Source organism: Gekko japonicus, unplaced genomic scaffold, assembly GCF_001447785.1.
Source record: "Gekko japonicus isolate JY-2015 unplaced genomic scaffold, Gekko_japonicus_V1.1 scaffold2026, whole genome shotgun sequence".
NCBI lineage: Eukaryota > Metazoa > Chordata > Lepidosauria > Squamata > Gekkonidae > Gekko > Gekko japonicus.
In genome coordinates this window covers 157162-176382 of record NW_015171565.1, presented here as the reverse complement: position 1 = coordinate 176382, position 19221 = coordinate 157162, and the positions used below count along the sequence as shown (strand labels likewise).

At 49.6% G+C, this 19221-nt stretch overlaps 1 protein-coding gene across 1 annotated transcript in view; it reads right to left on the bottom strand.

Moving 5' to 3' along the window:
• Nucleotides 1-4128: 4128 nt before the first annotated feature.
• The window catches only part of FAM207A (family with sequence similarity 207 member A), an 89848-nt gene continuing 74755 nt past the window's right edge, over nucleotides 4129-19221 (bottom strand). Inside the window, exons 4-6 of the mRNA XM_015419756.1 lie at nucleotides 18677-18830; nucleotides 11513-11575; nucleotides 4129-4645 (exon numbers count right to left, since the gene is read on the bottom strand). Of these exons, the coding sequence (XP_015275242.1) occupies nucleotides 4519-4645; nucleotides 11513-11575; nucleotides 18677-18830 (344 nt within the window). The 3' untranslated portion in view covers nucleotides 4129-4518. The remainder of the gene's footprint in view (nucleotides 4646-11512; nucleotides 11576-18676; nucleotides 18831-19221) is intronic.

The following is a 19221-nucleotide window of genomic DNA, read 5'->3' as shown; positions in this document are numbered from 1 at the left end:
GGGTTTGGTTTCCAAGGGGGGGAAAGGGGGGAGGAATGGAGCCCCTTTCACATCTTCAAGAAACACTTCATCTCACAGTATTAAAGTAGGCTTGGGGTAGGCCCCATTCCGACCTGAACCCTTCAAACAACAGAAGTTTCTAGAGGGAAAGGAAAAAGGGCCTCATGTTCTTGACTGCCACCCGCTCCTGTCCCCCCCCCCACATCTAGCTTCCACACTCTTGCTCCCCAAAAGCACTCCGACACCTCTAGGCTGTGAGATGGACAAGAGGCATTGAGGTAAGTCCCCCACTCGTAGGCCTGTCCACCTCCAGGGCCTGGAGATCTCCCAGAATTACAACTGATCTCCAGATGACAGAGACCCGTTCCCCAGAGAAAATTGGCTGCTTTGAAGAGAAGATGAAGAGTTGGTTTTATACCCCGCCCTTCACTCAGGAGTCTCAGAGCGGCTTACAATCTCCTTTCACTTCCCCTCCCCACAACAGACACCCTGTGAGGTAGGTGGGGCTGAGAGAGCTCTGAGAGGAATTGTGACTGACCCAAGGTCACCCAGCTGGCTTCATGTGGAGGGGTGGGGGAATCAAACCCGGTTCTCCCGATTAGAGTCTGCCACTCTTAACCACGACACCAAGCTCGCCCTTTGCAGGGTGGACTCTACCTCTCCTCCGCAAACCCCACTCTCCCAAATCCCAATTCAGAGTTGACAACCCCTACCCACTTGCAATAGTGACAAATTAGAATTTGGTCATGACTGTGGGGAACCGCCTATTAGAACCCCCGAGACTCTACAGCAGAATGCCATTTATTGCTCAAACCCGGTCAGAGCCAATGTGGGAAGAAAGTCCAACTGCCTGGGACGCCTGCCTCTTAAAGAGTTTTCTGGCACAAAGCTGACGGCATTCTCATCTAACTGGAACGAATGTAAGACCGCTAATTCCGTTGCTGAATGAGGAGGTATTAAAATAAGCTGTAAAGAATGGAACAATACAATTCCTGACATACTCTGCATGAAATCCAAGTGTTGTGTTTCTGTTTTTTTTTTTTTTTAAAGCAACTTAATACTGGAAAACCGGCATGTCCTCAACTCACTCGCGCCTCCCACCCTGGCACTGCTTGCAAAAGTATGGGAGGGAGAATATGCGCAAAACCGTCACCGCAACGAAGGCAAATGATAATGGTGTTTCGCTAAATATTTTTATCCCAGATTACCAGACAAAACAAAGTCTCCAGACGCATTTCTGTTTGCTCGCCTAAATTCTTGGCTGCCTGGTCACGGGAATAATTACACGTTTTCTTCCCTGCCCCCCGTCTGGACTCACACTTCATCCACCCTGGGAGAGGAGGAGACTCTACAGTCCTTTAAAGAATTAAAATGGAATGCTTTTTACATCCTAGCGGGAGCTTTTTGACAGAGGGCCAGGCATTTGCTGTGTTTTTAAAGAAAGGTCTCGGTGAGAAGTCACTGAGCGCTGTGACTCTGAAGTCAGTATGTAGAGCAGGGGTCGGTCCCCAACGTTTTACATCCTAGCGGGAGCGTTTTGATAGGGGGCCAGGCATTTGCTGTGTTCTTAAAGAGAGGTCTCTGTGAGAAGTCACCTGGGGCTGAGCGCTGTGACTCTGAAGCCAGTATGTAGAGCAGGGGTCGGTCCCCAACCTTTTTGAGCCCCATGGGCACTTTTGGGGTTTTGACACAGTGTGGTGGGTGCAACGGCAAAATGGCTGCCACAGGGGGCGGAGCCAACGACAAACCGTCAGGCAGTGAGGTCACGCCTAACTCTAACAGCAACCCTTCAACATTCCAGGCACAAGCTCTGCTTGACAGGGCGCCATTTCAAATTAAATTTATTGTTTAAAAATATTTTATTGCTTACAGAAAGCTTGCCCTTCAGCCATGCAGTGCTGTGGTGGCCGCTGTTGCCAAAGCGATGCATTTTTTTTTTTAAAACCTTCACAGCCAATCAGATCTCCAAAGGCCGATTAAGAAGCCCTTCTGGGCCAAAGCCCCACCCACTTTCTGAAAACACTTCCTGAGGGCACCACGAATGGTGTCAGCGGGCACCGTGGTACCCCACTGGCTCCACATTGGGGACCTTTGATGGAGAAGAATAGTCAGGGCATTTAGGGGCGGGGCAAACTTGCATGGCTCATGACCGGGATTGTTCAGTGAGCAGCCCCATCCCAGCAGCAAAGAACATGTCACATGGGTGTCCACTGAAAGCAGCTTTTTCCTAGGGGCGACATATTGGTGCCCAGTGAGAAGGTGCGACATTGCCGTTAAAGAAAGGGGTGTTTTGAGATAAGAACCTCGGGCTTCCCTGCAACAAGGAAATCATTCTGCAAAACAGCAGCTAAGGCTCTGGGACCCCCAAGGCAGGCCTTTTCATCTCCCTGTTTTCTTAGCGTTTGCTCCACCGACTTTCCACCTTAAGCTTCTGTCGTTTAGCAGATAATCTTGTTTTTATGAATGTCCCAAAAGTCTTAGAAAGGCTTTTCTTCTGCTTCCACTCACTGACCAGATCTGTCATGTTGCCAGAGAAAGAATGGCATGGTTTCTTCCTTTAAAAATGTTGCCACTTTCTTCTGGCCAGTGTTCTCTTAATTAAACTCCCTTTTAGCAACAGGCAAATGTGTTTCTTCAATTCCCACTTTCGTTGTGATGGGCACTATCTTTTTTTCATCTTCCTCCAGCCTACAACTCTTTCAAGGAGGGAACCGGACTTCCAAAACAGTTTCTCCTGCTTCATTTCCCTTGTTCTCCAACATAGTTTTGTGGCCGCAGTTTATCCTTCTGGGAACTGAACAAAACAGATTGACTAGTTCAGCTTTCCGTCTTTGGCTTGCTATCAGCAGACTTCGTTTTTGTGCATCTTTACAGAGAAGAAGGTGCCAATGAGTCACCTTCCCACGGGGTGTTCCAGACAACAGACAGTTACCTTCCACTGCGTACCTTCCCATTAGGTAAAGGTTTCCCTTGCTCAAAAGCCAGTCGAATCTGACTCTAGGGTTGCGGTCCTCATCTCCATTTCCAAGCTGAAGAGCCAGCGCCGCCCAGAGATGTTTCCATGGTCATGTGGCTGGCAAAACTAAACACCAAGGTGCACAGAACGCTGTTACCTTCCCCACTGAAGGTACCTATGTATCTACTTGCAATTTCTTGCTTTCGAACAGCTAGGTTGGCAGGAGCTGGAACCAGAGACGGGAGCTCACTCCGTCATGCGGCACTCGGGTCTCGAACTGCTGAACTACCGACCTTCCAGTCTGCAGTTCAGCGTCTTAACCACTGAGCCACCGCAGCCACCTTCCCATTACCTTCCCCTGAATAGCAACCTGGGTGTTCCTTGGTGGCCTCCCATCCAAATACTAAACCCTGCTTAGCTTCCAAGATTCAGTTGTGGCGGTTTGCCATTGCTTGTCTCTGCATTGCAGCCCTTGGATTCCACCAGATTTCCCTGCTGTGTACCAATGTATTCGCTCAGGAAAAGCATGGTTCCCGAGTCAGAGTCCTTCATTCATCTAAAAAGTTAGGATGGGGCTGCCTGCATTCTCTCCTGTGCTGCTGCTAGCCTCTGGAAGAAAACGAACCATTTGCTAAGTAATCTGGTTTTCTATGATACAATAACACACACACGTCCACCCAAATAAGAAACAAACCTCAGATCCTTTAAGGAAACCAAGAGATTTATTTTAAACTTAATTGTGCATGGAAATGGGAAGGAGCGGCAGCCATTAACCCCGATCTTCCCCTGAATAGCAACCTGGGTGTTCCTTGGTGGCCTCCCATCCAAATACTAAACCCTGCTTAGCTTCCAAGATTCAGTTGTGGCGGTTTGCCATTGCTTGTCTCTGCATTGCAGCCCTTGGATTCCACCAGATTTCCCTGCTGTGTACCAATGTATTCGCTCAGGAAAAGCATGGTTCCCGAGTCAGAGTCCTTCATTCATCTAAAAAGTTAGGATGGGGCTGCCTGTATTCTCTCCTGTGCTGCTGCTAGCCTCTCAAAGAAAACGAACCATTTGCTAAGTAATCTGTTTTTCTATGATACAATAACACACACACATCCACCCAAATAAGAAAAAAACCTCAGATCCTTTAAGGAAACCAAGAAATTTATTTTAAACTCAATTGTGCATGGAAACGGGAAGGAGCGGCAGCCATTAACCCCGATTAAATAAAGCAACGTATTTCAGGGGATTGGCGCAAATACTACCCGGCGGAGAGAGGATGGTGGCTTTAAACTTTTGCTTCCCAGAAACAACAGCTGGCCTGTGACTTAACACGGGAGTGGGCGATGAGGATAATCACAGATCCACCGAGCTCTCCGCAAAACAATAAGTCAGGGCTGTAGCTACAGCTAGCAGTCTAAATCGGCGGGGCTGGCAGCATTATTTCTGTTGACAGAAAATGAGGTCACTCGAGGTCATTGCAATCCCGTGGACTTGAAAGGGACGTTGAACTCCTGGGCGGGTGTGTGTAAACAGAATCCAGTCTCTGGTGCTCTCCAGTTGTCCCGGTGAGGATGCTAGAGGGGTTCTCCCTCCCTCTCCTGCTTCAATCTTTTGGAAAGATGAACGCCGATGAGTGCCAGAGGGCTGGCTTTGAACAAGGGGTCGGACAGCACCTTGTGGAACTGTGCAATATCATCCTCTCTGGAAAGAAAGAGCAAAAAAAAAAATATTGCATCTACAATTCTGGTTCGCTGGCACAGAGGGAAGCATACATTTCCCAATAAAATCAGGAGAGTTCTCAGACCTTGACTAAAATTAGTCACCCTGGGTGTGGGACTCATGGACATGGACACGTGCACAAGGTAGAAGAAGAGTAGGTTTTTATATCCCACTTTCCTCTACCCAAAGGAGTCTTAAAGCAGCTTACAACCGCCTTCCCTTCCTCTCCCCACAACAGACACCCTTTGAGGCAGGTGAGGCTGAGAGAGCTCTGGGAGAACTGGGACTGGCCCAAGGTCACCCAGTAGGCTTCCTGTAGAGGAGTGGGGAATCAAACCCGGTTCTCCAGATTAGAATCTGACGCTCTTAACCACGACACCACACTGGCTCTCTCTCACACACACAGTTCTCTCCCTTCGTCCTATTATACACCACCATGCCGTTCACCCCTTTTCCTCTACCATCTCATCGGTGCTCCTCAAAATGACACATGGTGCCAATTTCCAGATTGCGGAAGATGAACACCGGCCCCTCCACCCAGTTCCTTGCTCGAAAGCCAGTTGAGTCCGACTCTAGGGTTGCGGTGCTCATCTCTGTTTCCAAGCCGAAGAGCCAGCGCTGTCCGAAGACGTTTCCGTGGTCATGTGGCCGGCATGACTAAACACCAAGGCGCACGGAACGCTGTTACCTTCCCACCGAAGTGGTCCCTATTTATCTACTTGCAATTTCTTGCTTTCGAACTGCTAGGTTGGCAGGAGCTGGAACTAGAGATGGGAGCTCACTCCATCATGTGGCACACCCGGGTCTCGAACTGCTGAACTACTGACCTTTTACAGCCTGCAGTTCTGCGCCTTAACCACTTGAGCCACCGCAGCTCCTAGTACACATACCACCCAGTACACATAACTAATTCCACGATTCTGCAAATTGGATTTGCTAGTTGTCGAGATGACTGTTTCTAGTGCAGAAAAGTACACTTCTGTTTCAACACCTGGCGGCACTAGAGAACTACATGGCTCAGAAACACATTAATTTTTCTACCTTTCCCTGCTCATGTGTTTAGATTATTACATATTATTAAAATATGGTGTGGTTTTCTTTTGCGGGCACACTTCTGAGCACGCCAGATGACGCCAGGGCACAGGAAGGCACATACTGCAGGAAGCCAGGCAGCTGGCGTGGGCCTGCGGTTGACCCACAATCTCCACCAACAGCTGGATGGACGTTCTATACATTGAGAATGCTGGGATTGGAGGCCCTGGAGCCCTCGAGGGCAGGGGTTGGAATCTGGGGGGTTCCAACTGGGGGTTGGAATCGAAAAGCACGTCACGACTCTTTGGCAGGGGGGTTGCCGGGGGGAGGGAAGGGAAGGGACAGGGTGAACTAGGAGAAGTGGCCCTGGGAGACTGGAGGACCAATATGGGGCTGCCTCTAAAGAATACCGGAGAGTAGCCATGTTGGTCTGCAGCACAACAACTAGATTCGAGTCCAGTAGAACTGTAGAGAGCCAAACAAGATTTTGGGGATATAAGCTCTCAAGAGTCAAAGCTCCCTTCATCAGATTAAAGCTTACACCCCCAAAACCTTCCTGCTTTGCATGCAGAAGGTCCCAGGTTCAATCCCGGGTGTCTCCCGTTAAGGATCAGGTTGTAGGGGATTGGAAACGTCCTCTGTCTGGAGACCTGCTGCCAGTCTTAACAGACAATACTTGTCTCGAAGGACCAATGATCTGATTCAGTATACAGCAGCCTCGTGGATGTTCACGGCCGTGCGATACGACCTGTTGCTCAGTAATGCTAGGTGTCTGTTAAGCATAGCAAAACAAACAACCCTGTTCGACACTAATGGATGTCAGATTCCTACATTCGACGTTGGGGAGAAGAAGAGGAGATTGGAACAGACAATACTTGCCTCGAAGGACCAATGATCTGATTCAGTATACAGCAGCCTCGTGGATGTTCACGGCTGTGCGATACAACCTGTTCCTCAGTAATGCTAGGTGTATGTTAAGCATAGCAAAACAAACAACCTTGTTTGACACTAATGGATGTCAGATTCCTACATTTGACGTTGGGGAGAAGAAGAGGAGATTGGATTTATGCCCTGCCCTTCACTCAGAGTCTCAGAGCAGCTTACAGTCTCCTTTCCCTTCCCCACAACAGACACCCTGTAAGGTACGTGGGGGTGAGAGAGCTCCTTCGAGGACTGCTGCCGAGAGAACAGCTCTGCTCAAGGTTCCCTTCTTGAATCGAAACAGGCAGAAACCCCAGCTCTGGGTCTGTCAGTGGACAATGCCCAGGCCAACCTTTTAGCTTGGATCAAGGGGGAAATGCATAAGGGGAACAAAGCAGCTCTGTCAGAGGCCATTCCTATAGTATAAGGTCAGCCGCATGTGGAGGAGTGGGGAATCAAAACCCAGTGCTCCCAGATTACAGTCCGCGCTCCTAACCACTACACCAAACCGGTGTGTGTGTGTGTGTGTGTGTGTGTGTGTGTGAACAGTGGGCAGTTCCGTTGCAAAAGTGATCCTGAAGGATACAGCTTCAGAAGTGGCTCCAACATTGAGGGGCTTGCCCCCCCCCCCGGAAGAGCCCCTAATGGAAAAAGCAGGGCTCCCTCCCAGTGTTCCCTCTAAGCTGAGTTAGTGTGAGCTAGCTCACAGTTTTTTAGCCTCTGGCTCACACATTTTTGTCTTAGCTCAGGAGGATGGCTCCAGAGCAAACTAATTTATGCAGTGGCCAAATTGCTCGCTCACAACTTTAATGCCAGTAGCTCACAAAGTAGAATTTCTGCTCACAAGACTCCGCAGCTTAGAGGGAACATTGCTCCCTCCCTATTCTGCGGGCAGCTCTTTTCTTGACAATGTTGCATCCTCATTCCCTGACCTGCACGAACTCCATCCTATCGGAGCTGAATCGACACTGCCCTCTCCATGGCAGAACCACCAGGAGGTGGGAGCACTGGACCTTGGCTTCTTCTCTTGGAATATATCGCCTGGCGGAGCGGAGCAAGCCCCCCAGGGTGGCTTATTGCAATCCGGATGGATCCAGAGCAAACCGATTTATGCAGGAGCCAAATCGCTCGCTCACAACTTGAATGCCAGTCGCTCACCAAGTAGGATTTTTGCTCGCAAGACTCCACAGCTCAGAGGGAGCACTGGCCATGAGCATCCCTAGCCAGGGCAGTCTTTGGTTGTTTCTGTTACATTCTCAGCGTTTACGGCGCTAGCGCTTCTGAAAAATTAGGTCCGTGGGATAAACAGGATGGCCTTTCGATGGCTAATGCCACCTTCTGCTTGACCTGAGGATTTTTTTTTAATGGCACAAGCAGGACGGAGGCCAGAGAGGAGGGAGAGAAAAATATGGATCTGACAGAACTGCCTTGGGCTGACTGCTTTGGAAGCGGCCACCCGCTCCCCCCCCCACCCCCCAGTGACCGGCAAACGAACACCCCGGAGGGGGGGAAAGGCAAGTTGCCAGATTTCGCATTAGCACAGTCCACTTCAGTGGAGCAGAGTGCTTGGCCCCAGGCAAACACATCATCAGATCACTGGGGCAGGAAGAGGAAAACTCCCAAGGACAAACTGACTCCCAAAGGCCACTTTTGCTTTGGAAAGAAGAGCCGGGGAGGATCCGCTGCAGCCGGAAGTCTCGACGCGAATCGAGAGCTGGCAAACACCTTCTGGTTTACAGTCCACCGGTGTGGCCAGGAAATTCAGGGGAAGCCAGATAATGAGATGCCTTGCGATGGATACACTCACTGGCCGGGGAAGAGTTCAGATGTTCCACCTTCCCAGGGAAGCAGTGGCCAGGAAGCGAGGGAGGCAATCCTCGGATGGAGCTAGGCAGGAGGAGGAAGACCGGCAGCCCGAGGAAAAGGCGAGAGGTGGACTCACTGGGAGGCAGCTAGGAGGTTGCGGCCAGACGCAAGCTGCTGAGGGAGAGGGCCCAGGTCAGGGCAAGGGGACGAAAGGGTGCAAGCCAGGCACAATGATGCTGTGGTTAGTAGTGAGAACAACAGGGAAACCAGGTCCAAGAGAAGGGAGCGGAGGACAAGAAGGGAGCGGAGGACAAGGGAGCGGAGGACAAGAAAGGGGAGAAACAGACAGCACAACCTCCCGCTCCTGCAGGATGAGCCGCTGGCTCTAGGTGTGCCCGTAAGGAGGCTGCCAGACATAGCTTGGATCCGGACAGTCCCTGGAGACTGCCATTTCCTTAAGCAGTATAAGGCGGGAAGAGCAGGGGGCACTGCGTGACACAGCGAGCTGTGAGTGAACCAGCAGCAACAAAAGGTTTTGTTTCACAAAGGCAGCGGTGAACACACGGAGCCGCCTTCTACTGAATCAGACCCTTCGCAATCGGTATTGTCTACTCAGGGTGGCAGCAGCTCTCCAAGGTCTCAGAGGCAGGGGTCTTCCACTTCACCTACCACCGGATCTTTTAACTGGAGATGCCAGGGACTGAACGTGGGACCTTCTGCATGCCAAGCAGGTGCTCTACCACTGAGCCACAGCCCCTTCCCAAAGTTTTTGTGGTTTTGGTTATGCCAGACCTGGGGAGCTATGCTTCTGCCCCCCCAGATTCGATTAACACATGGAATTCACTGCCATAGGAAGTGGTGGAGGCTACAAGCATGGACGACTTCAAGAGGGAATTAGATAAGCATATGGAGCAGAGGTCCATCAGTGGCTATTAGCCACAAGGTATAGATAGGGGCTCTGGGGCAAGTGATGCTCTGTCTTCTTGGTGCTTGGGGGGGGGGGGGTCAACAGTGGGAGGGCTTCTAATGTCCTGGCCCCACTGGTGGACCTCCTGATGGCACCTGGTATTTCTGGCCACTGTGTGACACAGAGTGTTGGACTGGAGGGGCCTTTGGCCTGATCCAACATTGGCGTCTCTTATGTTCTTATATGTTCTTAATACACCCACATGAAGTAAGCACCATCCACTATTCCCTGGAGTGAGAGTGAGTATACAGGACAGTATGGCATGATCGTGGCTTTACCACTGTCACCACGCATTGACTGAAGACTTGTCTCATGGCTCATATGCAGCTTGTCAGTGAGCAGCACCATAGAAACACAGAGCTGGAAGGGACCCAAAGGGTCATCTAGTCCGTCCTCCTACACGATGCAGGAAGTTGGCAGCTACGTCCCCACCACTCCCCCAGTGACCCCTGCTCTGTGCCCGGAGCAAGACCCAAAAACCTCAAGGATCCCTGGGCCAATATGGCCTGGAGGAAAATCTGACCCTAACCCCATTTACTGATCAGGATTACCTTCGCTTTGATCTCCAAGCCATTCCAGGAAGTTGACTCTACTGCTAGCCAGCCCCATGGCCAGGAATTTTTCCGGGAGAGGGGGCACCACCAATTAAATAAATTAAAGTAAACGTAACAAAGGTTGTGGGAATGCTGGACCCTGGAGACTTTACCCCATCGATAAAAGGATGATCCGAACCGTCCGACAGGAAGCAGTCGGGGCCATTGGAAATGGAAAAGCCCTCCCCCCCACACCCTTCCGTTACCCTCTCCTGTGCAGCTCCTGCGACTTGGTTTTCCCGGTTTTGCCACAAGAAGCTCAAGCCATTACAATTTATAACTGAGTGATACAAGCTCCCCGTCAAAAACACTCGCTAGCCGCATTTCTGTCTTCCAGGACTGAAAACCTGATCCCCTCTAGTGACTTAAAAGTAAAGGTTTCTTTGCTCGAAAGCCAGTCAAATCCGACTTTAGGGTTGCGGTGCTCATCTCCGTTTCAAAGCCGAAGATCCAGCGCTGTCCAAAGATGTTTCTGTGGCCGGCATGACTAAACACCAAGGCACACGGAACGCTGTTACCTTCCCACCGAAGTGGTACCTCTTTATCTACTTACAATTTCTTGCTTTCGAACTGCTAGGTTGGCAGGAGCTGGAACTAGAGATGGAAGCTCACTCCATCATGCGGCACCCGGGTCTCGAACTGCTGAACTACTGACCTTCCACAGCCTGCAGTTCAGCGTCTTAACCACTTGAGCCACCGCAGCTTGTCTAGTGACTTACTTGTGAGTAAACCTTCCCAGGATCCGGCTGCAGGCTTTTGCCCTTTTCTCTTTGGCAAAGCCTCCTCTCCCCCCAAGACCATTTCCCCTTCCCCACCTTGCTTGGCCCCTCTAGGAAGCCGCTTGCTTGGTTTAACCCTTTCAGTGCTGCAGATGAAGGAGAAAAGCTTCCTCCCATCCTCTCCACGAGGCGTCCGTCCTCCCCACGAGGGTGGGGGATTGGGGTGGGGCGCTGCAGATATGCTAGGGGACACTGCCCCATGCGCCGCCCCGCTACCGGCTAGCTACGACCCTGCTGCTAGCTGATCGTAAGACCGGGAGATCTAATGGGTTGTCTCTTCCCCTACGTCCCTGGGCACCAGCTATGGTCCTCAGACTGCCACCTACAGGCTGTTCCCCTACTTAAGGCAGCTTGCTTGGCACCAACCTGAGCCTGTATCTTTTTCCCTATGGGAGCATCCACCCTGTGGAATGGGCTTCCCTGAGGGTTGTCATCTTCAGGAGCTTTTAGGAGGCACTGCAGGCCTGCTTTATTTGCTGCAACTTCCAACAGGGTGCAGACTGCAGGCAAGGGGTTTTTACTGTTGCTTGTATGTTTTTAAAATTGGAATCGTAAGCCACCCTGAGCCACAATGGGCATAAATATCTTAAGAAACACACAACGCTGGCGTCAGGCCTGGTACAGCAGCTGCCAGACAGTGAGGCCACAGGACTGCCCTGTTTTTATCTCCTCTAATGCTTCTGCCTCAAAGGCAGACATCTGGCCTTGCTGTCCACAAGGGTCTCCCTTGACTCTTAGCCTCTGTACTTACAGAACCCGGCGCTTCTGGGCTGGTTTCATCTGACTGAAGTTTGCCGCCGTCTTCTTTGCCTGGCTGGAGAGCAAACAGAGAAAGGCACAATCAAAAAAGGGTTATTGGAGTAGAGAAGACAAGTTAGCGTGGGTTCTCTCCCTGTCCTTCCTTAGAGAAGGCTCTCTAACTCATTCCTCCAACCTTAACCAAGCAGTGAGCCACCGGCTTTCCCCACAGCTCCAGCTGCAGAAGATTCACTGCGCACCACAAGCAGCTGGAATCAGTGTTCCCTCTAAGCTGAGTTAGTGTGAGCTAGCTCGCAGTTCTTCAGCCTCTGGCTCACACGTTCTTGTCTTGGCTCAGGAAGGATGACTCCAGAACAAACTAGTTTGTGCAGTAGCCAAATCGCTCGCTCACAACTTTCATGCCGGCAGCTCACAAAAGTAGAATTGTTGCTCACGAGACTCCGCAGCTTAGAGGGAGCATTGGCTGGAATTTCTTCCTCACTATTTCAGAATGGACAGTAGCCACCAACCAAAGATACGACGTTAGATGTCTTCCCTGCTTCAGTTATGCAGAAAAACACACACACGTCCTCTGGCCTAGGGAAGACAGCCTCCAGGCGGGACCGGAGGATCTCCTAGAATTATAGTCCGTCTCTAGACTACAGAGATCTGTTCCTCTGGTGGAAAAGGATGCTTTAGAAGGTGGGCTCTATGGCACTGTACCCCCACTGGGGCCCCTGTCCTCCCCAGGCTCCACCCCCCCAAATCTCCAGGAGTTTCCTAACCTGGATCTGGCAACCTTAACCCCCCCCCTCTGCCAGTGGCCACTGTATATTTGAACCAGGAAGCAGCTCCTCAGCCCCAAAGCTGAGCTGTACAGTACAGAAGGATGGTTTTACCTCAGGGTGTGTGTGTGTGAGGGGGCGAATGGGATAGGGGAGAAAGAAGAGCTGCCTCACGGCCACCCCCACCCTATTCCAGGATACCGTCCTTTCAAACGACAAGAGTGCCTTGGGTGTGAGAGAGATAAAACGGTGGTCAGAACAAGCATTCTTCGTCCAACCTCTACGAAAAGTGGCAGACTGGGGACCCAATGCTCCCTCTAAGCTGTGGAGTCCTGTGAGCAAAAATCCTACTTTGTGTGCTACTGGCACTAAAGTTGTGAGCAGGGGATTTGGCTGCTGCATGGATCAAGAAGAAGAAGAAGAAGAAGAGGTTGGATTTATACCCCGCCCTTCACTACCCGAAGGTGTCTCAGAGCGGCTTACAGACTCCTCTCCCTTCCCCTCCCCACAACAGACACCCTGTGAGGTGGGTGGGGCTGAGAGAGCTCTGAGAGGAACTGCTCTTTTTCAAGGACAGCTGTGCCAGAGCTTGTGACTGACCCAAGGTCACATCAGCAGGTGCAAGTGGAGGAGTGGGGGAATCAAACCCGGTTCTCCCAGATTAGAGTCCGCACCACTTAACCACTTAACCACTACACCAAACTGGCTCCATCCCTTCCTGAGCTAAGCCAAAAATGGGTGAGCTGGAGGCTAAAAAAACCATGAGCTGGGCTCACGCTAACTCAGGTTTCATGCCAGCAGCTCACAAAGTAGAATTCTTCTCACAAGACTCCACAGCTTAGAGGGAACACTGGTGAGCTGAGACCAGTTCTCAATGAAATACCTGATCCAAGAGGCCCCTGGAGGTGCTGGTAGAGTTTGCTGAGGCTCGGCTGCCTGCAGCCCTCTAGGGCAGTCGCCCACCGGGAAATTTCCCTGTAAAATGAATGGCCAGTCCACCCCGCCCATTAACTCCCACTGCACCCTATGAAATTACTAAAGGATATGGGTGCTTCTCTCTCCCACTACAGTAAGTTCTCCCCCAAGACTCTTTCAGCTTCAGTGGATCAGAACCATTAATTGTTGGTAGCATCTCAGACTGGGGTGGGCAGGGTGTCTTCCAACCTTAATCTCTTCCCAGTTTGGTGGAGTGGTTAGGAGCACGGACTCTAATCTGGGAGAACCGGGTTTGATTCCCCAGTCCTTCACATGCAGCTCCTGGTGTGACCTTGGGTCAGTCATGAGTTCTTTCAGAGCTGTTCTCTCAAGGGCAGTTCACGAGAGAGCTCTCTCAGCCCCACCTCTACCTCACAGGGTGTCTGTTGTGGGGAGGGGACAAGGAAGGAGATCGCAAGCCACTTTGAAACTCCTTCAGGTAGTGATGTGGGGGTATAAAGCCGGTCTTCTTCTTCCCACCCCATTAGTCTGAGATGCTACCAGCATCTCAGATGGATCCACTGAATTCATCTGATCCCTCTCCAGATTAATTGTTAAACTCTCCACCCCTGCTCTCTCTTTTTTTTAATGCTCTCTCTTGTCATCTCTGGAAAGCAGTGAGCATGCTCAGTCCCCACTGGCTTGTTTTTGTTAGTTTCTTCTCTTTAATTCTCTTCTCTTTTTTAAAAAAATCATTAATCCACATGCTGGCCTGGAGAGGTATACAGAAACCTATACCTTTTAAACAGGTGACCTGTGGTGTCCTCGCTTCTAGGGGAGACTGTTTCTCCTTTAAAACACACTCTGTGTACTTGAACTTAGTAGATTTCTACTGCCACCAGGAATTACAAATTCCAAATCTCTCTCTTTTAGTAGAATGACCTAGGGTCTGGGCGCTTTAGAGGACTATGTGGCCCTGAGGAAGGACTGTTCTGATTGCTGGGATAAGTTTAAACAAATAATTATTTATTTATAGAAGAACAAAATAGGTTTCTGGGTATTTTTTGAACTGTTGTGGAAGAAAGAAAATATAACTGACAAGGCTTGGGGTCACACAGTCTCTCATACACCAAAATTCCCGTCTGACAGGTTTAGACACTCACTCTAAACTCTCTCATATATAGCCACACAGTCTGAACTCTCTTGCTCAAATAGCCACACAGGCTGAACTTTCTCAGCCACACAGGCTAAACTTTCTCTCTCATAGCCACACAGGTTAAACTTTCTTGCTCATAGCCACACAGGCTATATGCATCCTTTGTCACACAGAATCACCTCAGAGACATCTCTCCTCCCACATTCTCAGTCATCATCAGCCAGTCACATCACACTTGTCTCCCTCTATCGCTCTCCTTACATTACTGCAGTCACACTAAACATTTAACGAAACACACACACCAAAAATGGAATCATTACATGACCCTATTGCATTGCCCTGCTGAATGGGCAGAGGACCACCAAGTCTGCTATCAAATGGAGAAATACTCTTGGGCAAGGAGAGAAGGAAGAAAGGAAGATCCTGCTACACAAGGACTCATCTCATCCTCATAGGCATCAGCACCATCTAACTTTTCCAGGTGCCACTGGAATTACTCACTAAAAGGTTGCCTAAGGTTCAAACGGTAAATTAATATTAATGGACTCGAAAAGGCTAGGAAACCCTGAAATACTCTTTGAGACCAAATGCATGTGATTCAATGTAAGAAACAGGCAAACACATCCAAATAAGCCACCCGAATCGCTTATCGAAACTTCTGCTCCAAGCTTTGACAGCATAGTACCGCCTCATCCATTTCATTCATTCACAACGAATGGCATTCCTTACTTCGTTACACATTGCAGCCTTCATTAATTATAAATGAACCTTGCTTGAACGCTCTCTTCCCCCAGCAGGGGGATCGAATTTCTGGAGAATTTAATCTTCTATGAATAAAAGCTGACAAATTACTGGGAGCCGTATCCCACATTTATGCAATCATTCTAAACCTATACAAACTTGTTCTGATTTCAGAAGCCGCGTGCGCACAATCAGAGCACCAAAGACAGTGGGAATGGAGCCATACAACAGGTTCGCCACTACAAAAAGTAAAGGCCGCTACTCTGAACTAGAAGGAGAAGAGATTGGATTTATACCCCACCCTTCACTCGGAGTCTCAGAGCGGCTTACAAGCTCCTTTCCCTTCCCCTCCCCACAACAGACACCCTGTGAGGTAGGTGAGGCTGATTGTTATTGAGAGAACAGCTCTGAGAGAACTGTGGCCTCCCCAAGGTCAGTCAGCAGCTGCATGTGGAGGACTGGGGAATGAAACCCGGTTCTCCCAGATTAGTCCGCACTCCTAACCACTACACCAAACTGGCTCTCACCAAACTAATGGAGCATCTGCTCCCATACAAGAGAATTCAGTGCAGACCTTTCCTTTTTGGCTTTTTGGGGCTTGAGAGAACTAGATTGGGTTATGTACCATTATGAACCTCAAACACAATTATGTCAGAAGTTCTGTAGGAAGGGGCTGTAGGTCAGTGATGGAGCATCTTCTTGGCATGCAGAAAGTCCCAGGTTCAATTCCTGACATCTCCAGTTAAAAGGACTGGCAGCAGATGATGTGAAAGACCCCTGCCTGAGACCGTGGAGAGCCGTGGCCAGTCTGAGTAGACAACACTGTCAGGGATGGACCAAGGATCTAATTCAGTAAAAGGCACTTTCATGTGTCCATGCATCTTTAGGAATGCATCTTAAACATCACGTCTGACATCAGACATGGCCGACCTTAAATCTATGGTCTAGTTTGGCCAGAAGCATATGAGCTGCGAGGTACTTTTGCACTTTCAAGGTGGGGACAGTGTGGAGAGAGCTATTCTGGCGCAGTGGCATGCAGAAGGATCCAGGTTCAATAACTGGCACCTCCAGTTAAATTTTCATTGCTGTTTGTCCTTGGGCCATTTCTGGGGCTTGTGAAGGGGGGCCAGTCTCCCAGCCTATGAAGAAATTCAGTACAATTATGATACTCTTAGCCAGGGGTCATTTCCTGCGGGAGCGCACAGGAGCGGAGCTCCGGCAGTAAAGAGCCCAGGGGGTGGGCACATGCAACAAGCCTCAACCCCTGCTCCCAGCAGCCCTCAGTCAGAGCAAGAAGCAGCCAGGTAAGCTGCAGAGCACCCCCCCCCGGGCCCCCAGGCCAAAACAGTCCAGTGGCACCCTTAAGACCAAGGTTTACTCAAGTACAAGCACTCCCTCCTCTGCGAGGACAGATCTGCATGTTGCCCCCCCCCCAATAGCTAGCAATCCAAAACAGACCAGGGGCACCTTTAAGACCAAGGTTTACAAGGTACAAGCTCTCCCTCCTCTGTGAGGGCAGATCTGCACGTCCCCCCCCCCATAGCTAGCAATCCAAAACAGTCCAGTGGAGCCTGAGCGGTGGGTGTTGCCTTCTGACACACTTCCGGTGATGTCAGGGTGTGTGGCATATGCAAATGAGTTATGCTAATGAGTTATGCTAATGAGCTCCTGCACCTCTTTTTCTACGAAATGACCCCTGCCCTTGTGGAAGAATAAAAGAGTCCGACACAACAACAGCCAAATAGGTTTTGAGAAGGCAGGTAGGAAAGGGTCCATGGCTCTTGTGTTTTGCTATTCCTCAAACACCTGTTTGCCTGGGGTTCAATCTGGGGTTAAATCCAAGTCAACCAGAGGTCATATGATTTCCTGGAGGGAGGAGTGAGCAGCCTCCCCCAACAGACGTTGAACATGAAAACTGAGCGGGGAACAGAGGGGAGGGTAGCTGTAAACAACAGTTAACATGTGAAGCGTGCAGGGAAACTATTCTGCTTAAAAACGTGGAAGAATAAACCTGCTGAATCAAACAGAATTTCTTAAGATCGTGAACAAAGTGTGTCATTTCGAGACACGATGAAAAGGGGGGGGAATCAAAGGAAATTAGACTTTTTTGATTCTAACAATTTCAACAGACTTTGTATCAAAGGGTAACCGCAGGAAAGCTGGTGCAATTGAATATTTGTGCGCTGCGTTCAGAAGGCTGAATAAAGTCTGCCTGTGAGATGGTTTAAAGTAAAATTTAAAGCTTAAGATTAAAAAAAAAACCTTGAAAGCTGCAATGAATGCAAGTGAACTAATTTTCATCAAAGGCGGCTAAGTAAAAACTCACATGCTGGGATGTCTGATTTTTAATTCCAAGACCGCAGTTCCAAGTAGAAATTAGGATCCAGACTGGCCCATCGGAAGATCCCTTGAGTGTGGATTTCTATTGACTGAAAATGTTGTACAAATGCAGAGAAGTATTGCAGCTACGGCCTGGTGCTTATTTGTAAGTGTTTCCCAAGCTTCACTGTCTGGTGCACGTCCTTTCTATCATCAGGATGAGTTTCCCTTCAGTTTTTGGATAACCTGGTAAAGCGGTCGATGCAGCTACCGAGACTCAAACGAGAAGTCAGATGCCAAGTGAAGTGGTTTAGGATGGAGGTATGGCTGTCAATCTCCAGGTGGCAGCTGGAGGGTATCCCAGAATTACTGTTGGGTCTCCGAGTTACAGAAATCAGTCCCCCTGGAGAAAATGGCTGCTTTGGAAATTGGTCTCTATGGTGTTTTACCCTGTTGAAGTCCCTCCCACCAAACCCCCACCTTCCCTAGACTCCACCCCTCCCAAATTCCCCAGGAATTTACCAACCCAGAGACGGGCAACCCTAGATGGAGCTGGGGGACACACACAGATGCACTTTCTGGTGAGCATTAAGAGTCCGGACAGAGACACACACCCCGCCCAAATGTCCATAATCCAGATCTTCAAGTACTTCAAACAGATTATTCTGAAGTCACCGGGGTATGAAACCCTGCTTTATTTGTAGCCAAGACCCTCATATGCTTTCGTATTAATTTTAACCCATCAGGACTTGGAAACTTTCCCTTTTAAAACAAAAACAGATTTTCAGCATTCAATTAGTTTTATTGGATACTAGGATGGAACACCCAATGGGGACATGTTCGCCTAGTGGAAACAGCCATGAAGATGTCTATACCCCTGTTACTATCAAGAAATCAGAAAGAAAATAACTTCTTGGCCCTCACATGCAGCCCAGTCTGGCTAAGAAAGCGTTCTGGCTTCAAAAGAAAACAGAAGTCCAGTGTCATCTTAAAGAGAAACAATAATTTACCCAGAACCAGCTTTTGTGAATCACCGCTCACAGCTTCTGAAGAACTGAGCTCTGACTCACGAAAGCTCATACTGGAATAAACGTTATTGGCCTTCAGGAAGCCATCGGGTTTCTTTTTCTACTTTGCGACAATAGAACCGCATGGCTACCCCTCTGGAATTATTCTGGCTTCAAAGCTTACTTAACCAAACATCACAAATGACCTAAATTAAAGAGAAAAAAAACCACTTCAGCACAATAGGCGTACGTACATCTTTGGCTGTTTGGAGAACTTGCTGACGGTTACCAGGTCTGAGAGCTCAGGCAAAGCGTCCATCAATGGATTCATGTCTCCGACGACTGGGGTAGCTTTTCTCTTTGCCTCTGCTTTTTGTAGTTTTCTTGCTAGCTTAATATCTTCTATTTCTGAGAAAGGGGGAGAAAACAGCTTTCAAATCCCGCTCGTTAAAAAAAAAATTCTCTTTCCCATTTTGCCCCCCATAATATGCACACTGAATTCTTTTTTTTTTTTTTGGCCATCAAGTCACATCTATCTTACAGTGACCCTTGGTGGGGTTTCCACGGTACGAGATGTTCAGAGATGGTTTGGTGTGGCCCGCCTCTGTGTCACGACCCTCGCAGTTTGGTGTAGTGGTTAGGAGCGCGGACTCTAATCTGGGAGAACTCCCTCCACATGCAGCTGCCGGTGAGACCTTGGGCCAGCCACAGTTCTCTCAGAGCTGTTTTCTCACAAGCAGTTCTCTCAGAGCTCTCTCAGCTCCACCTTCCTCACAGGGTGTCTGTGGTGGGGACGGGA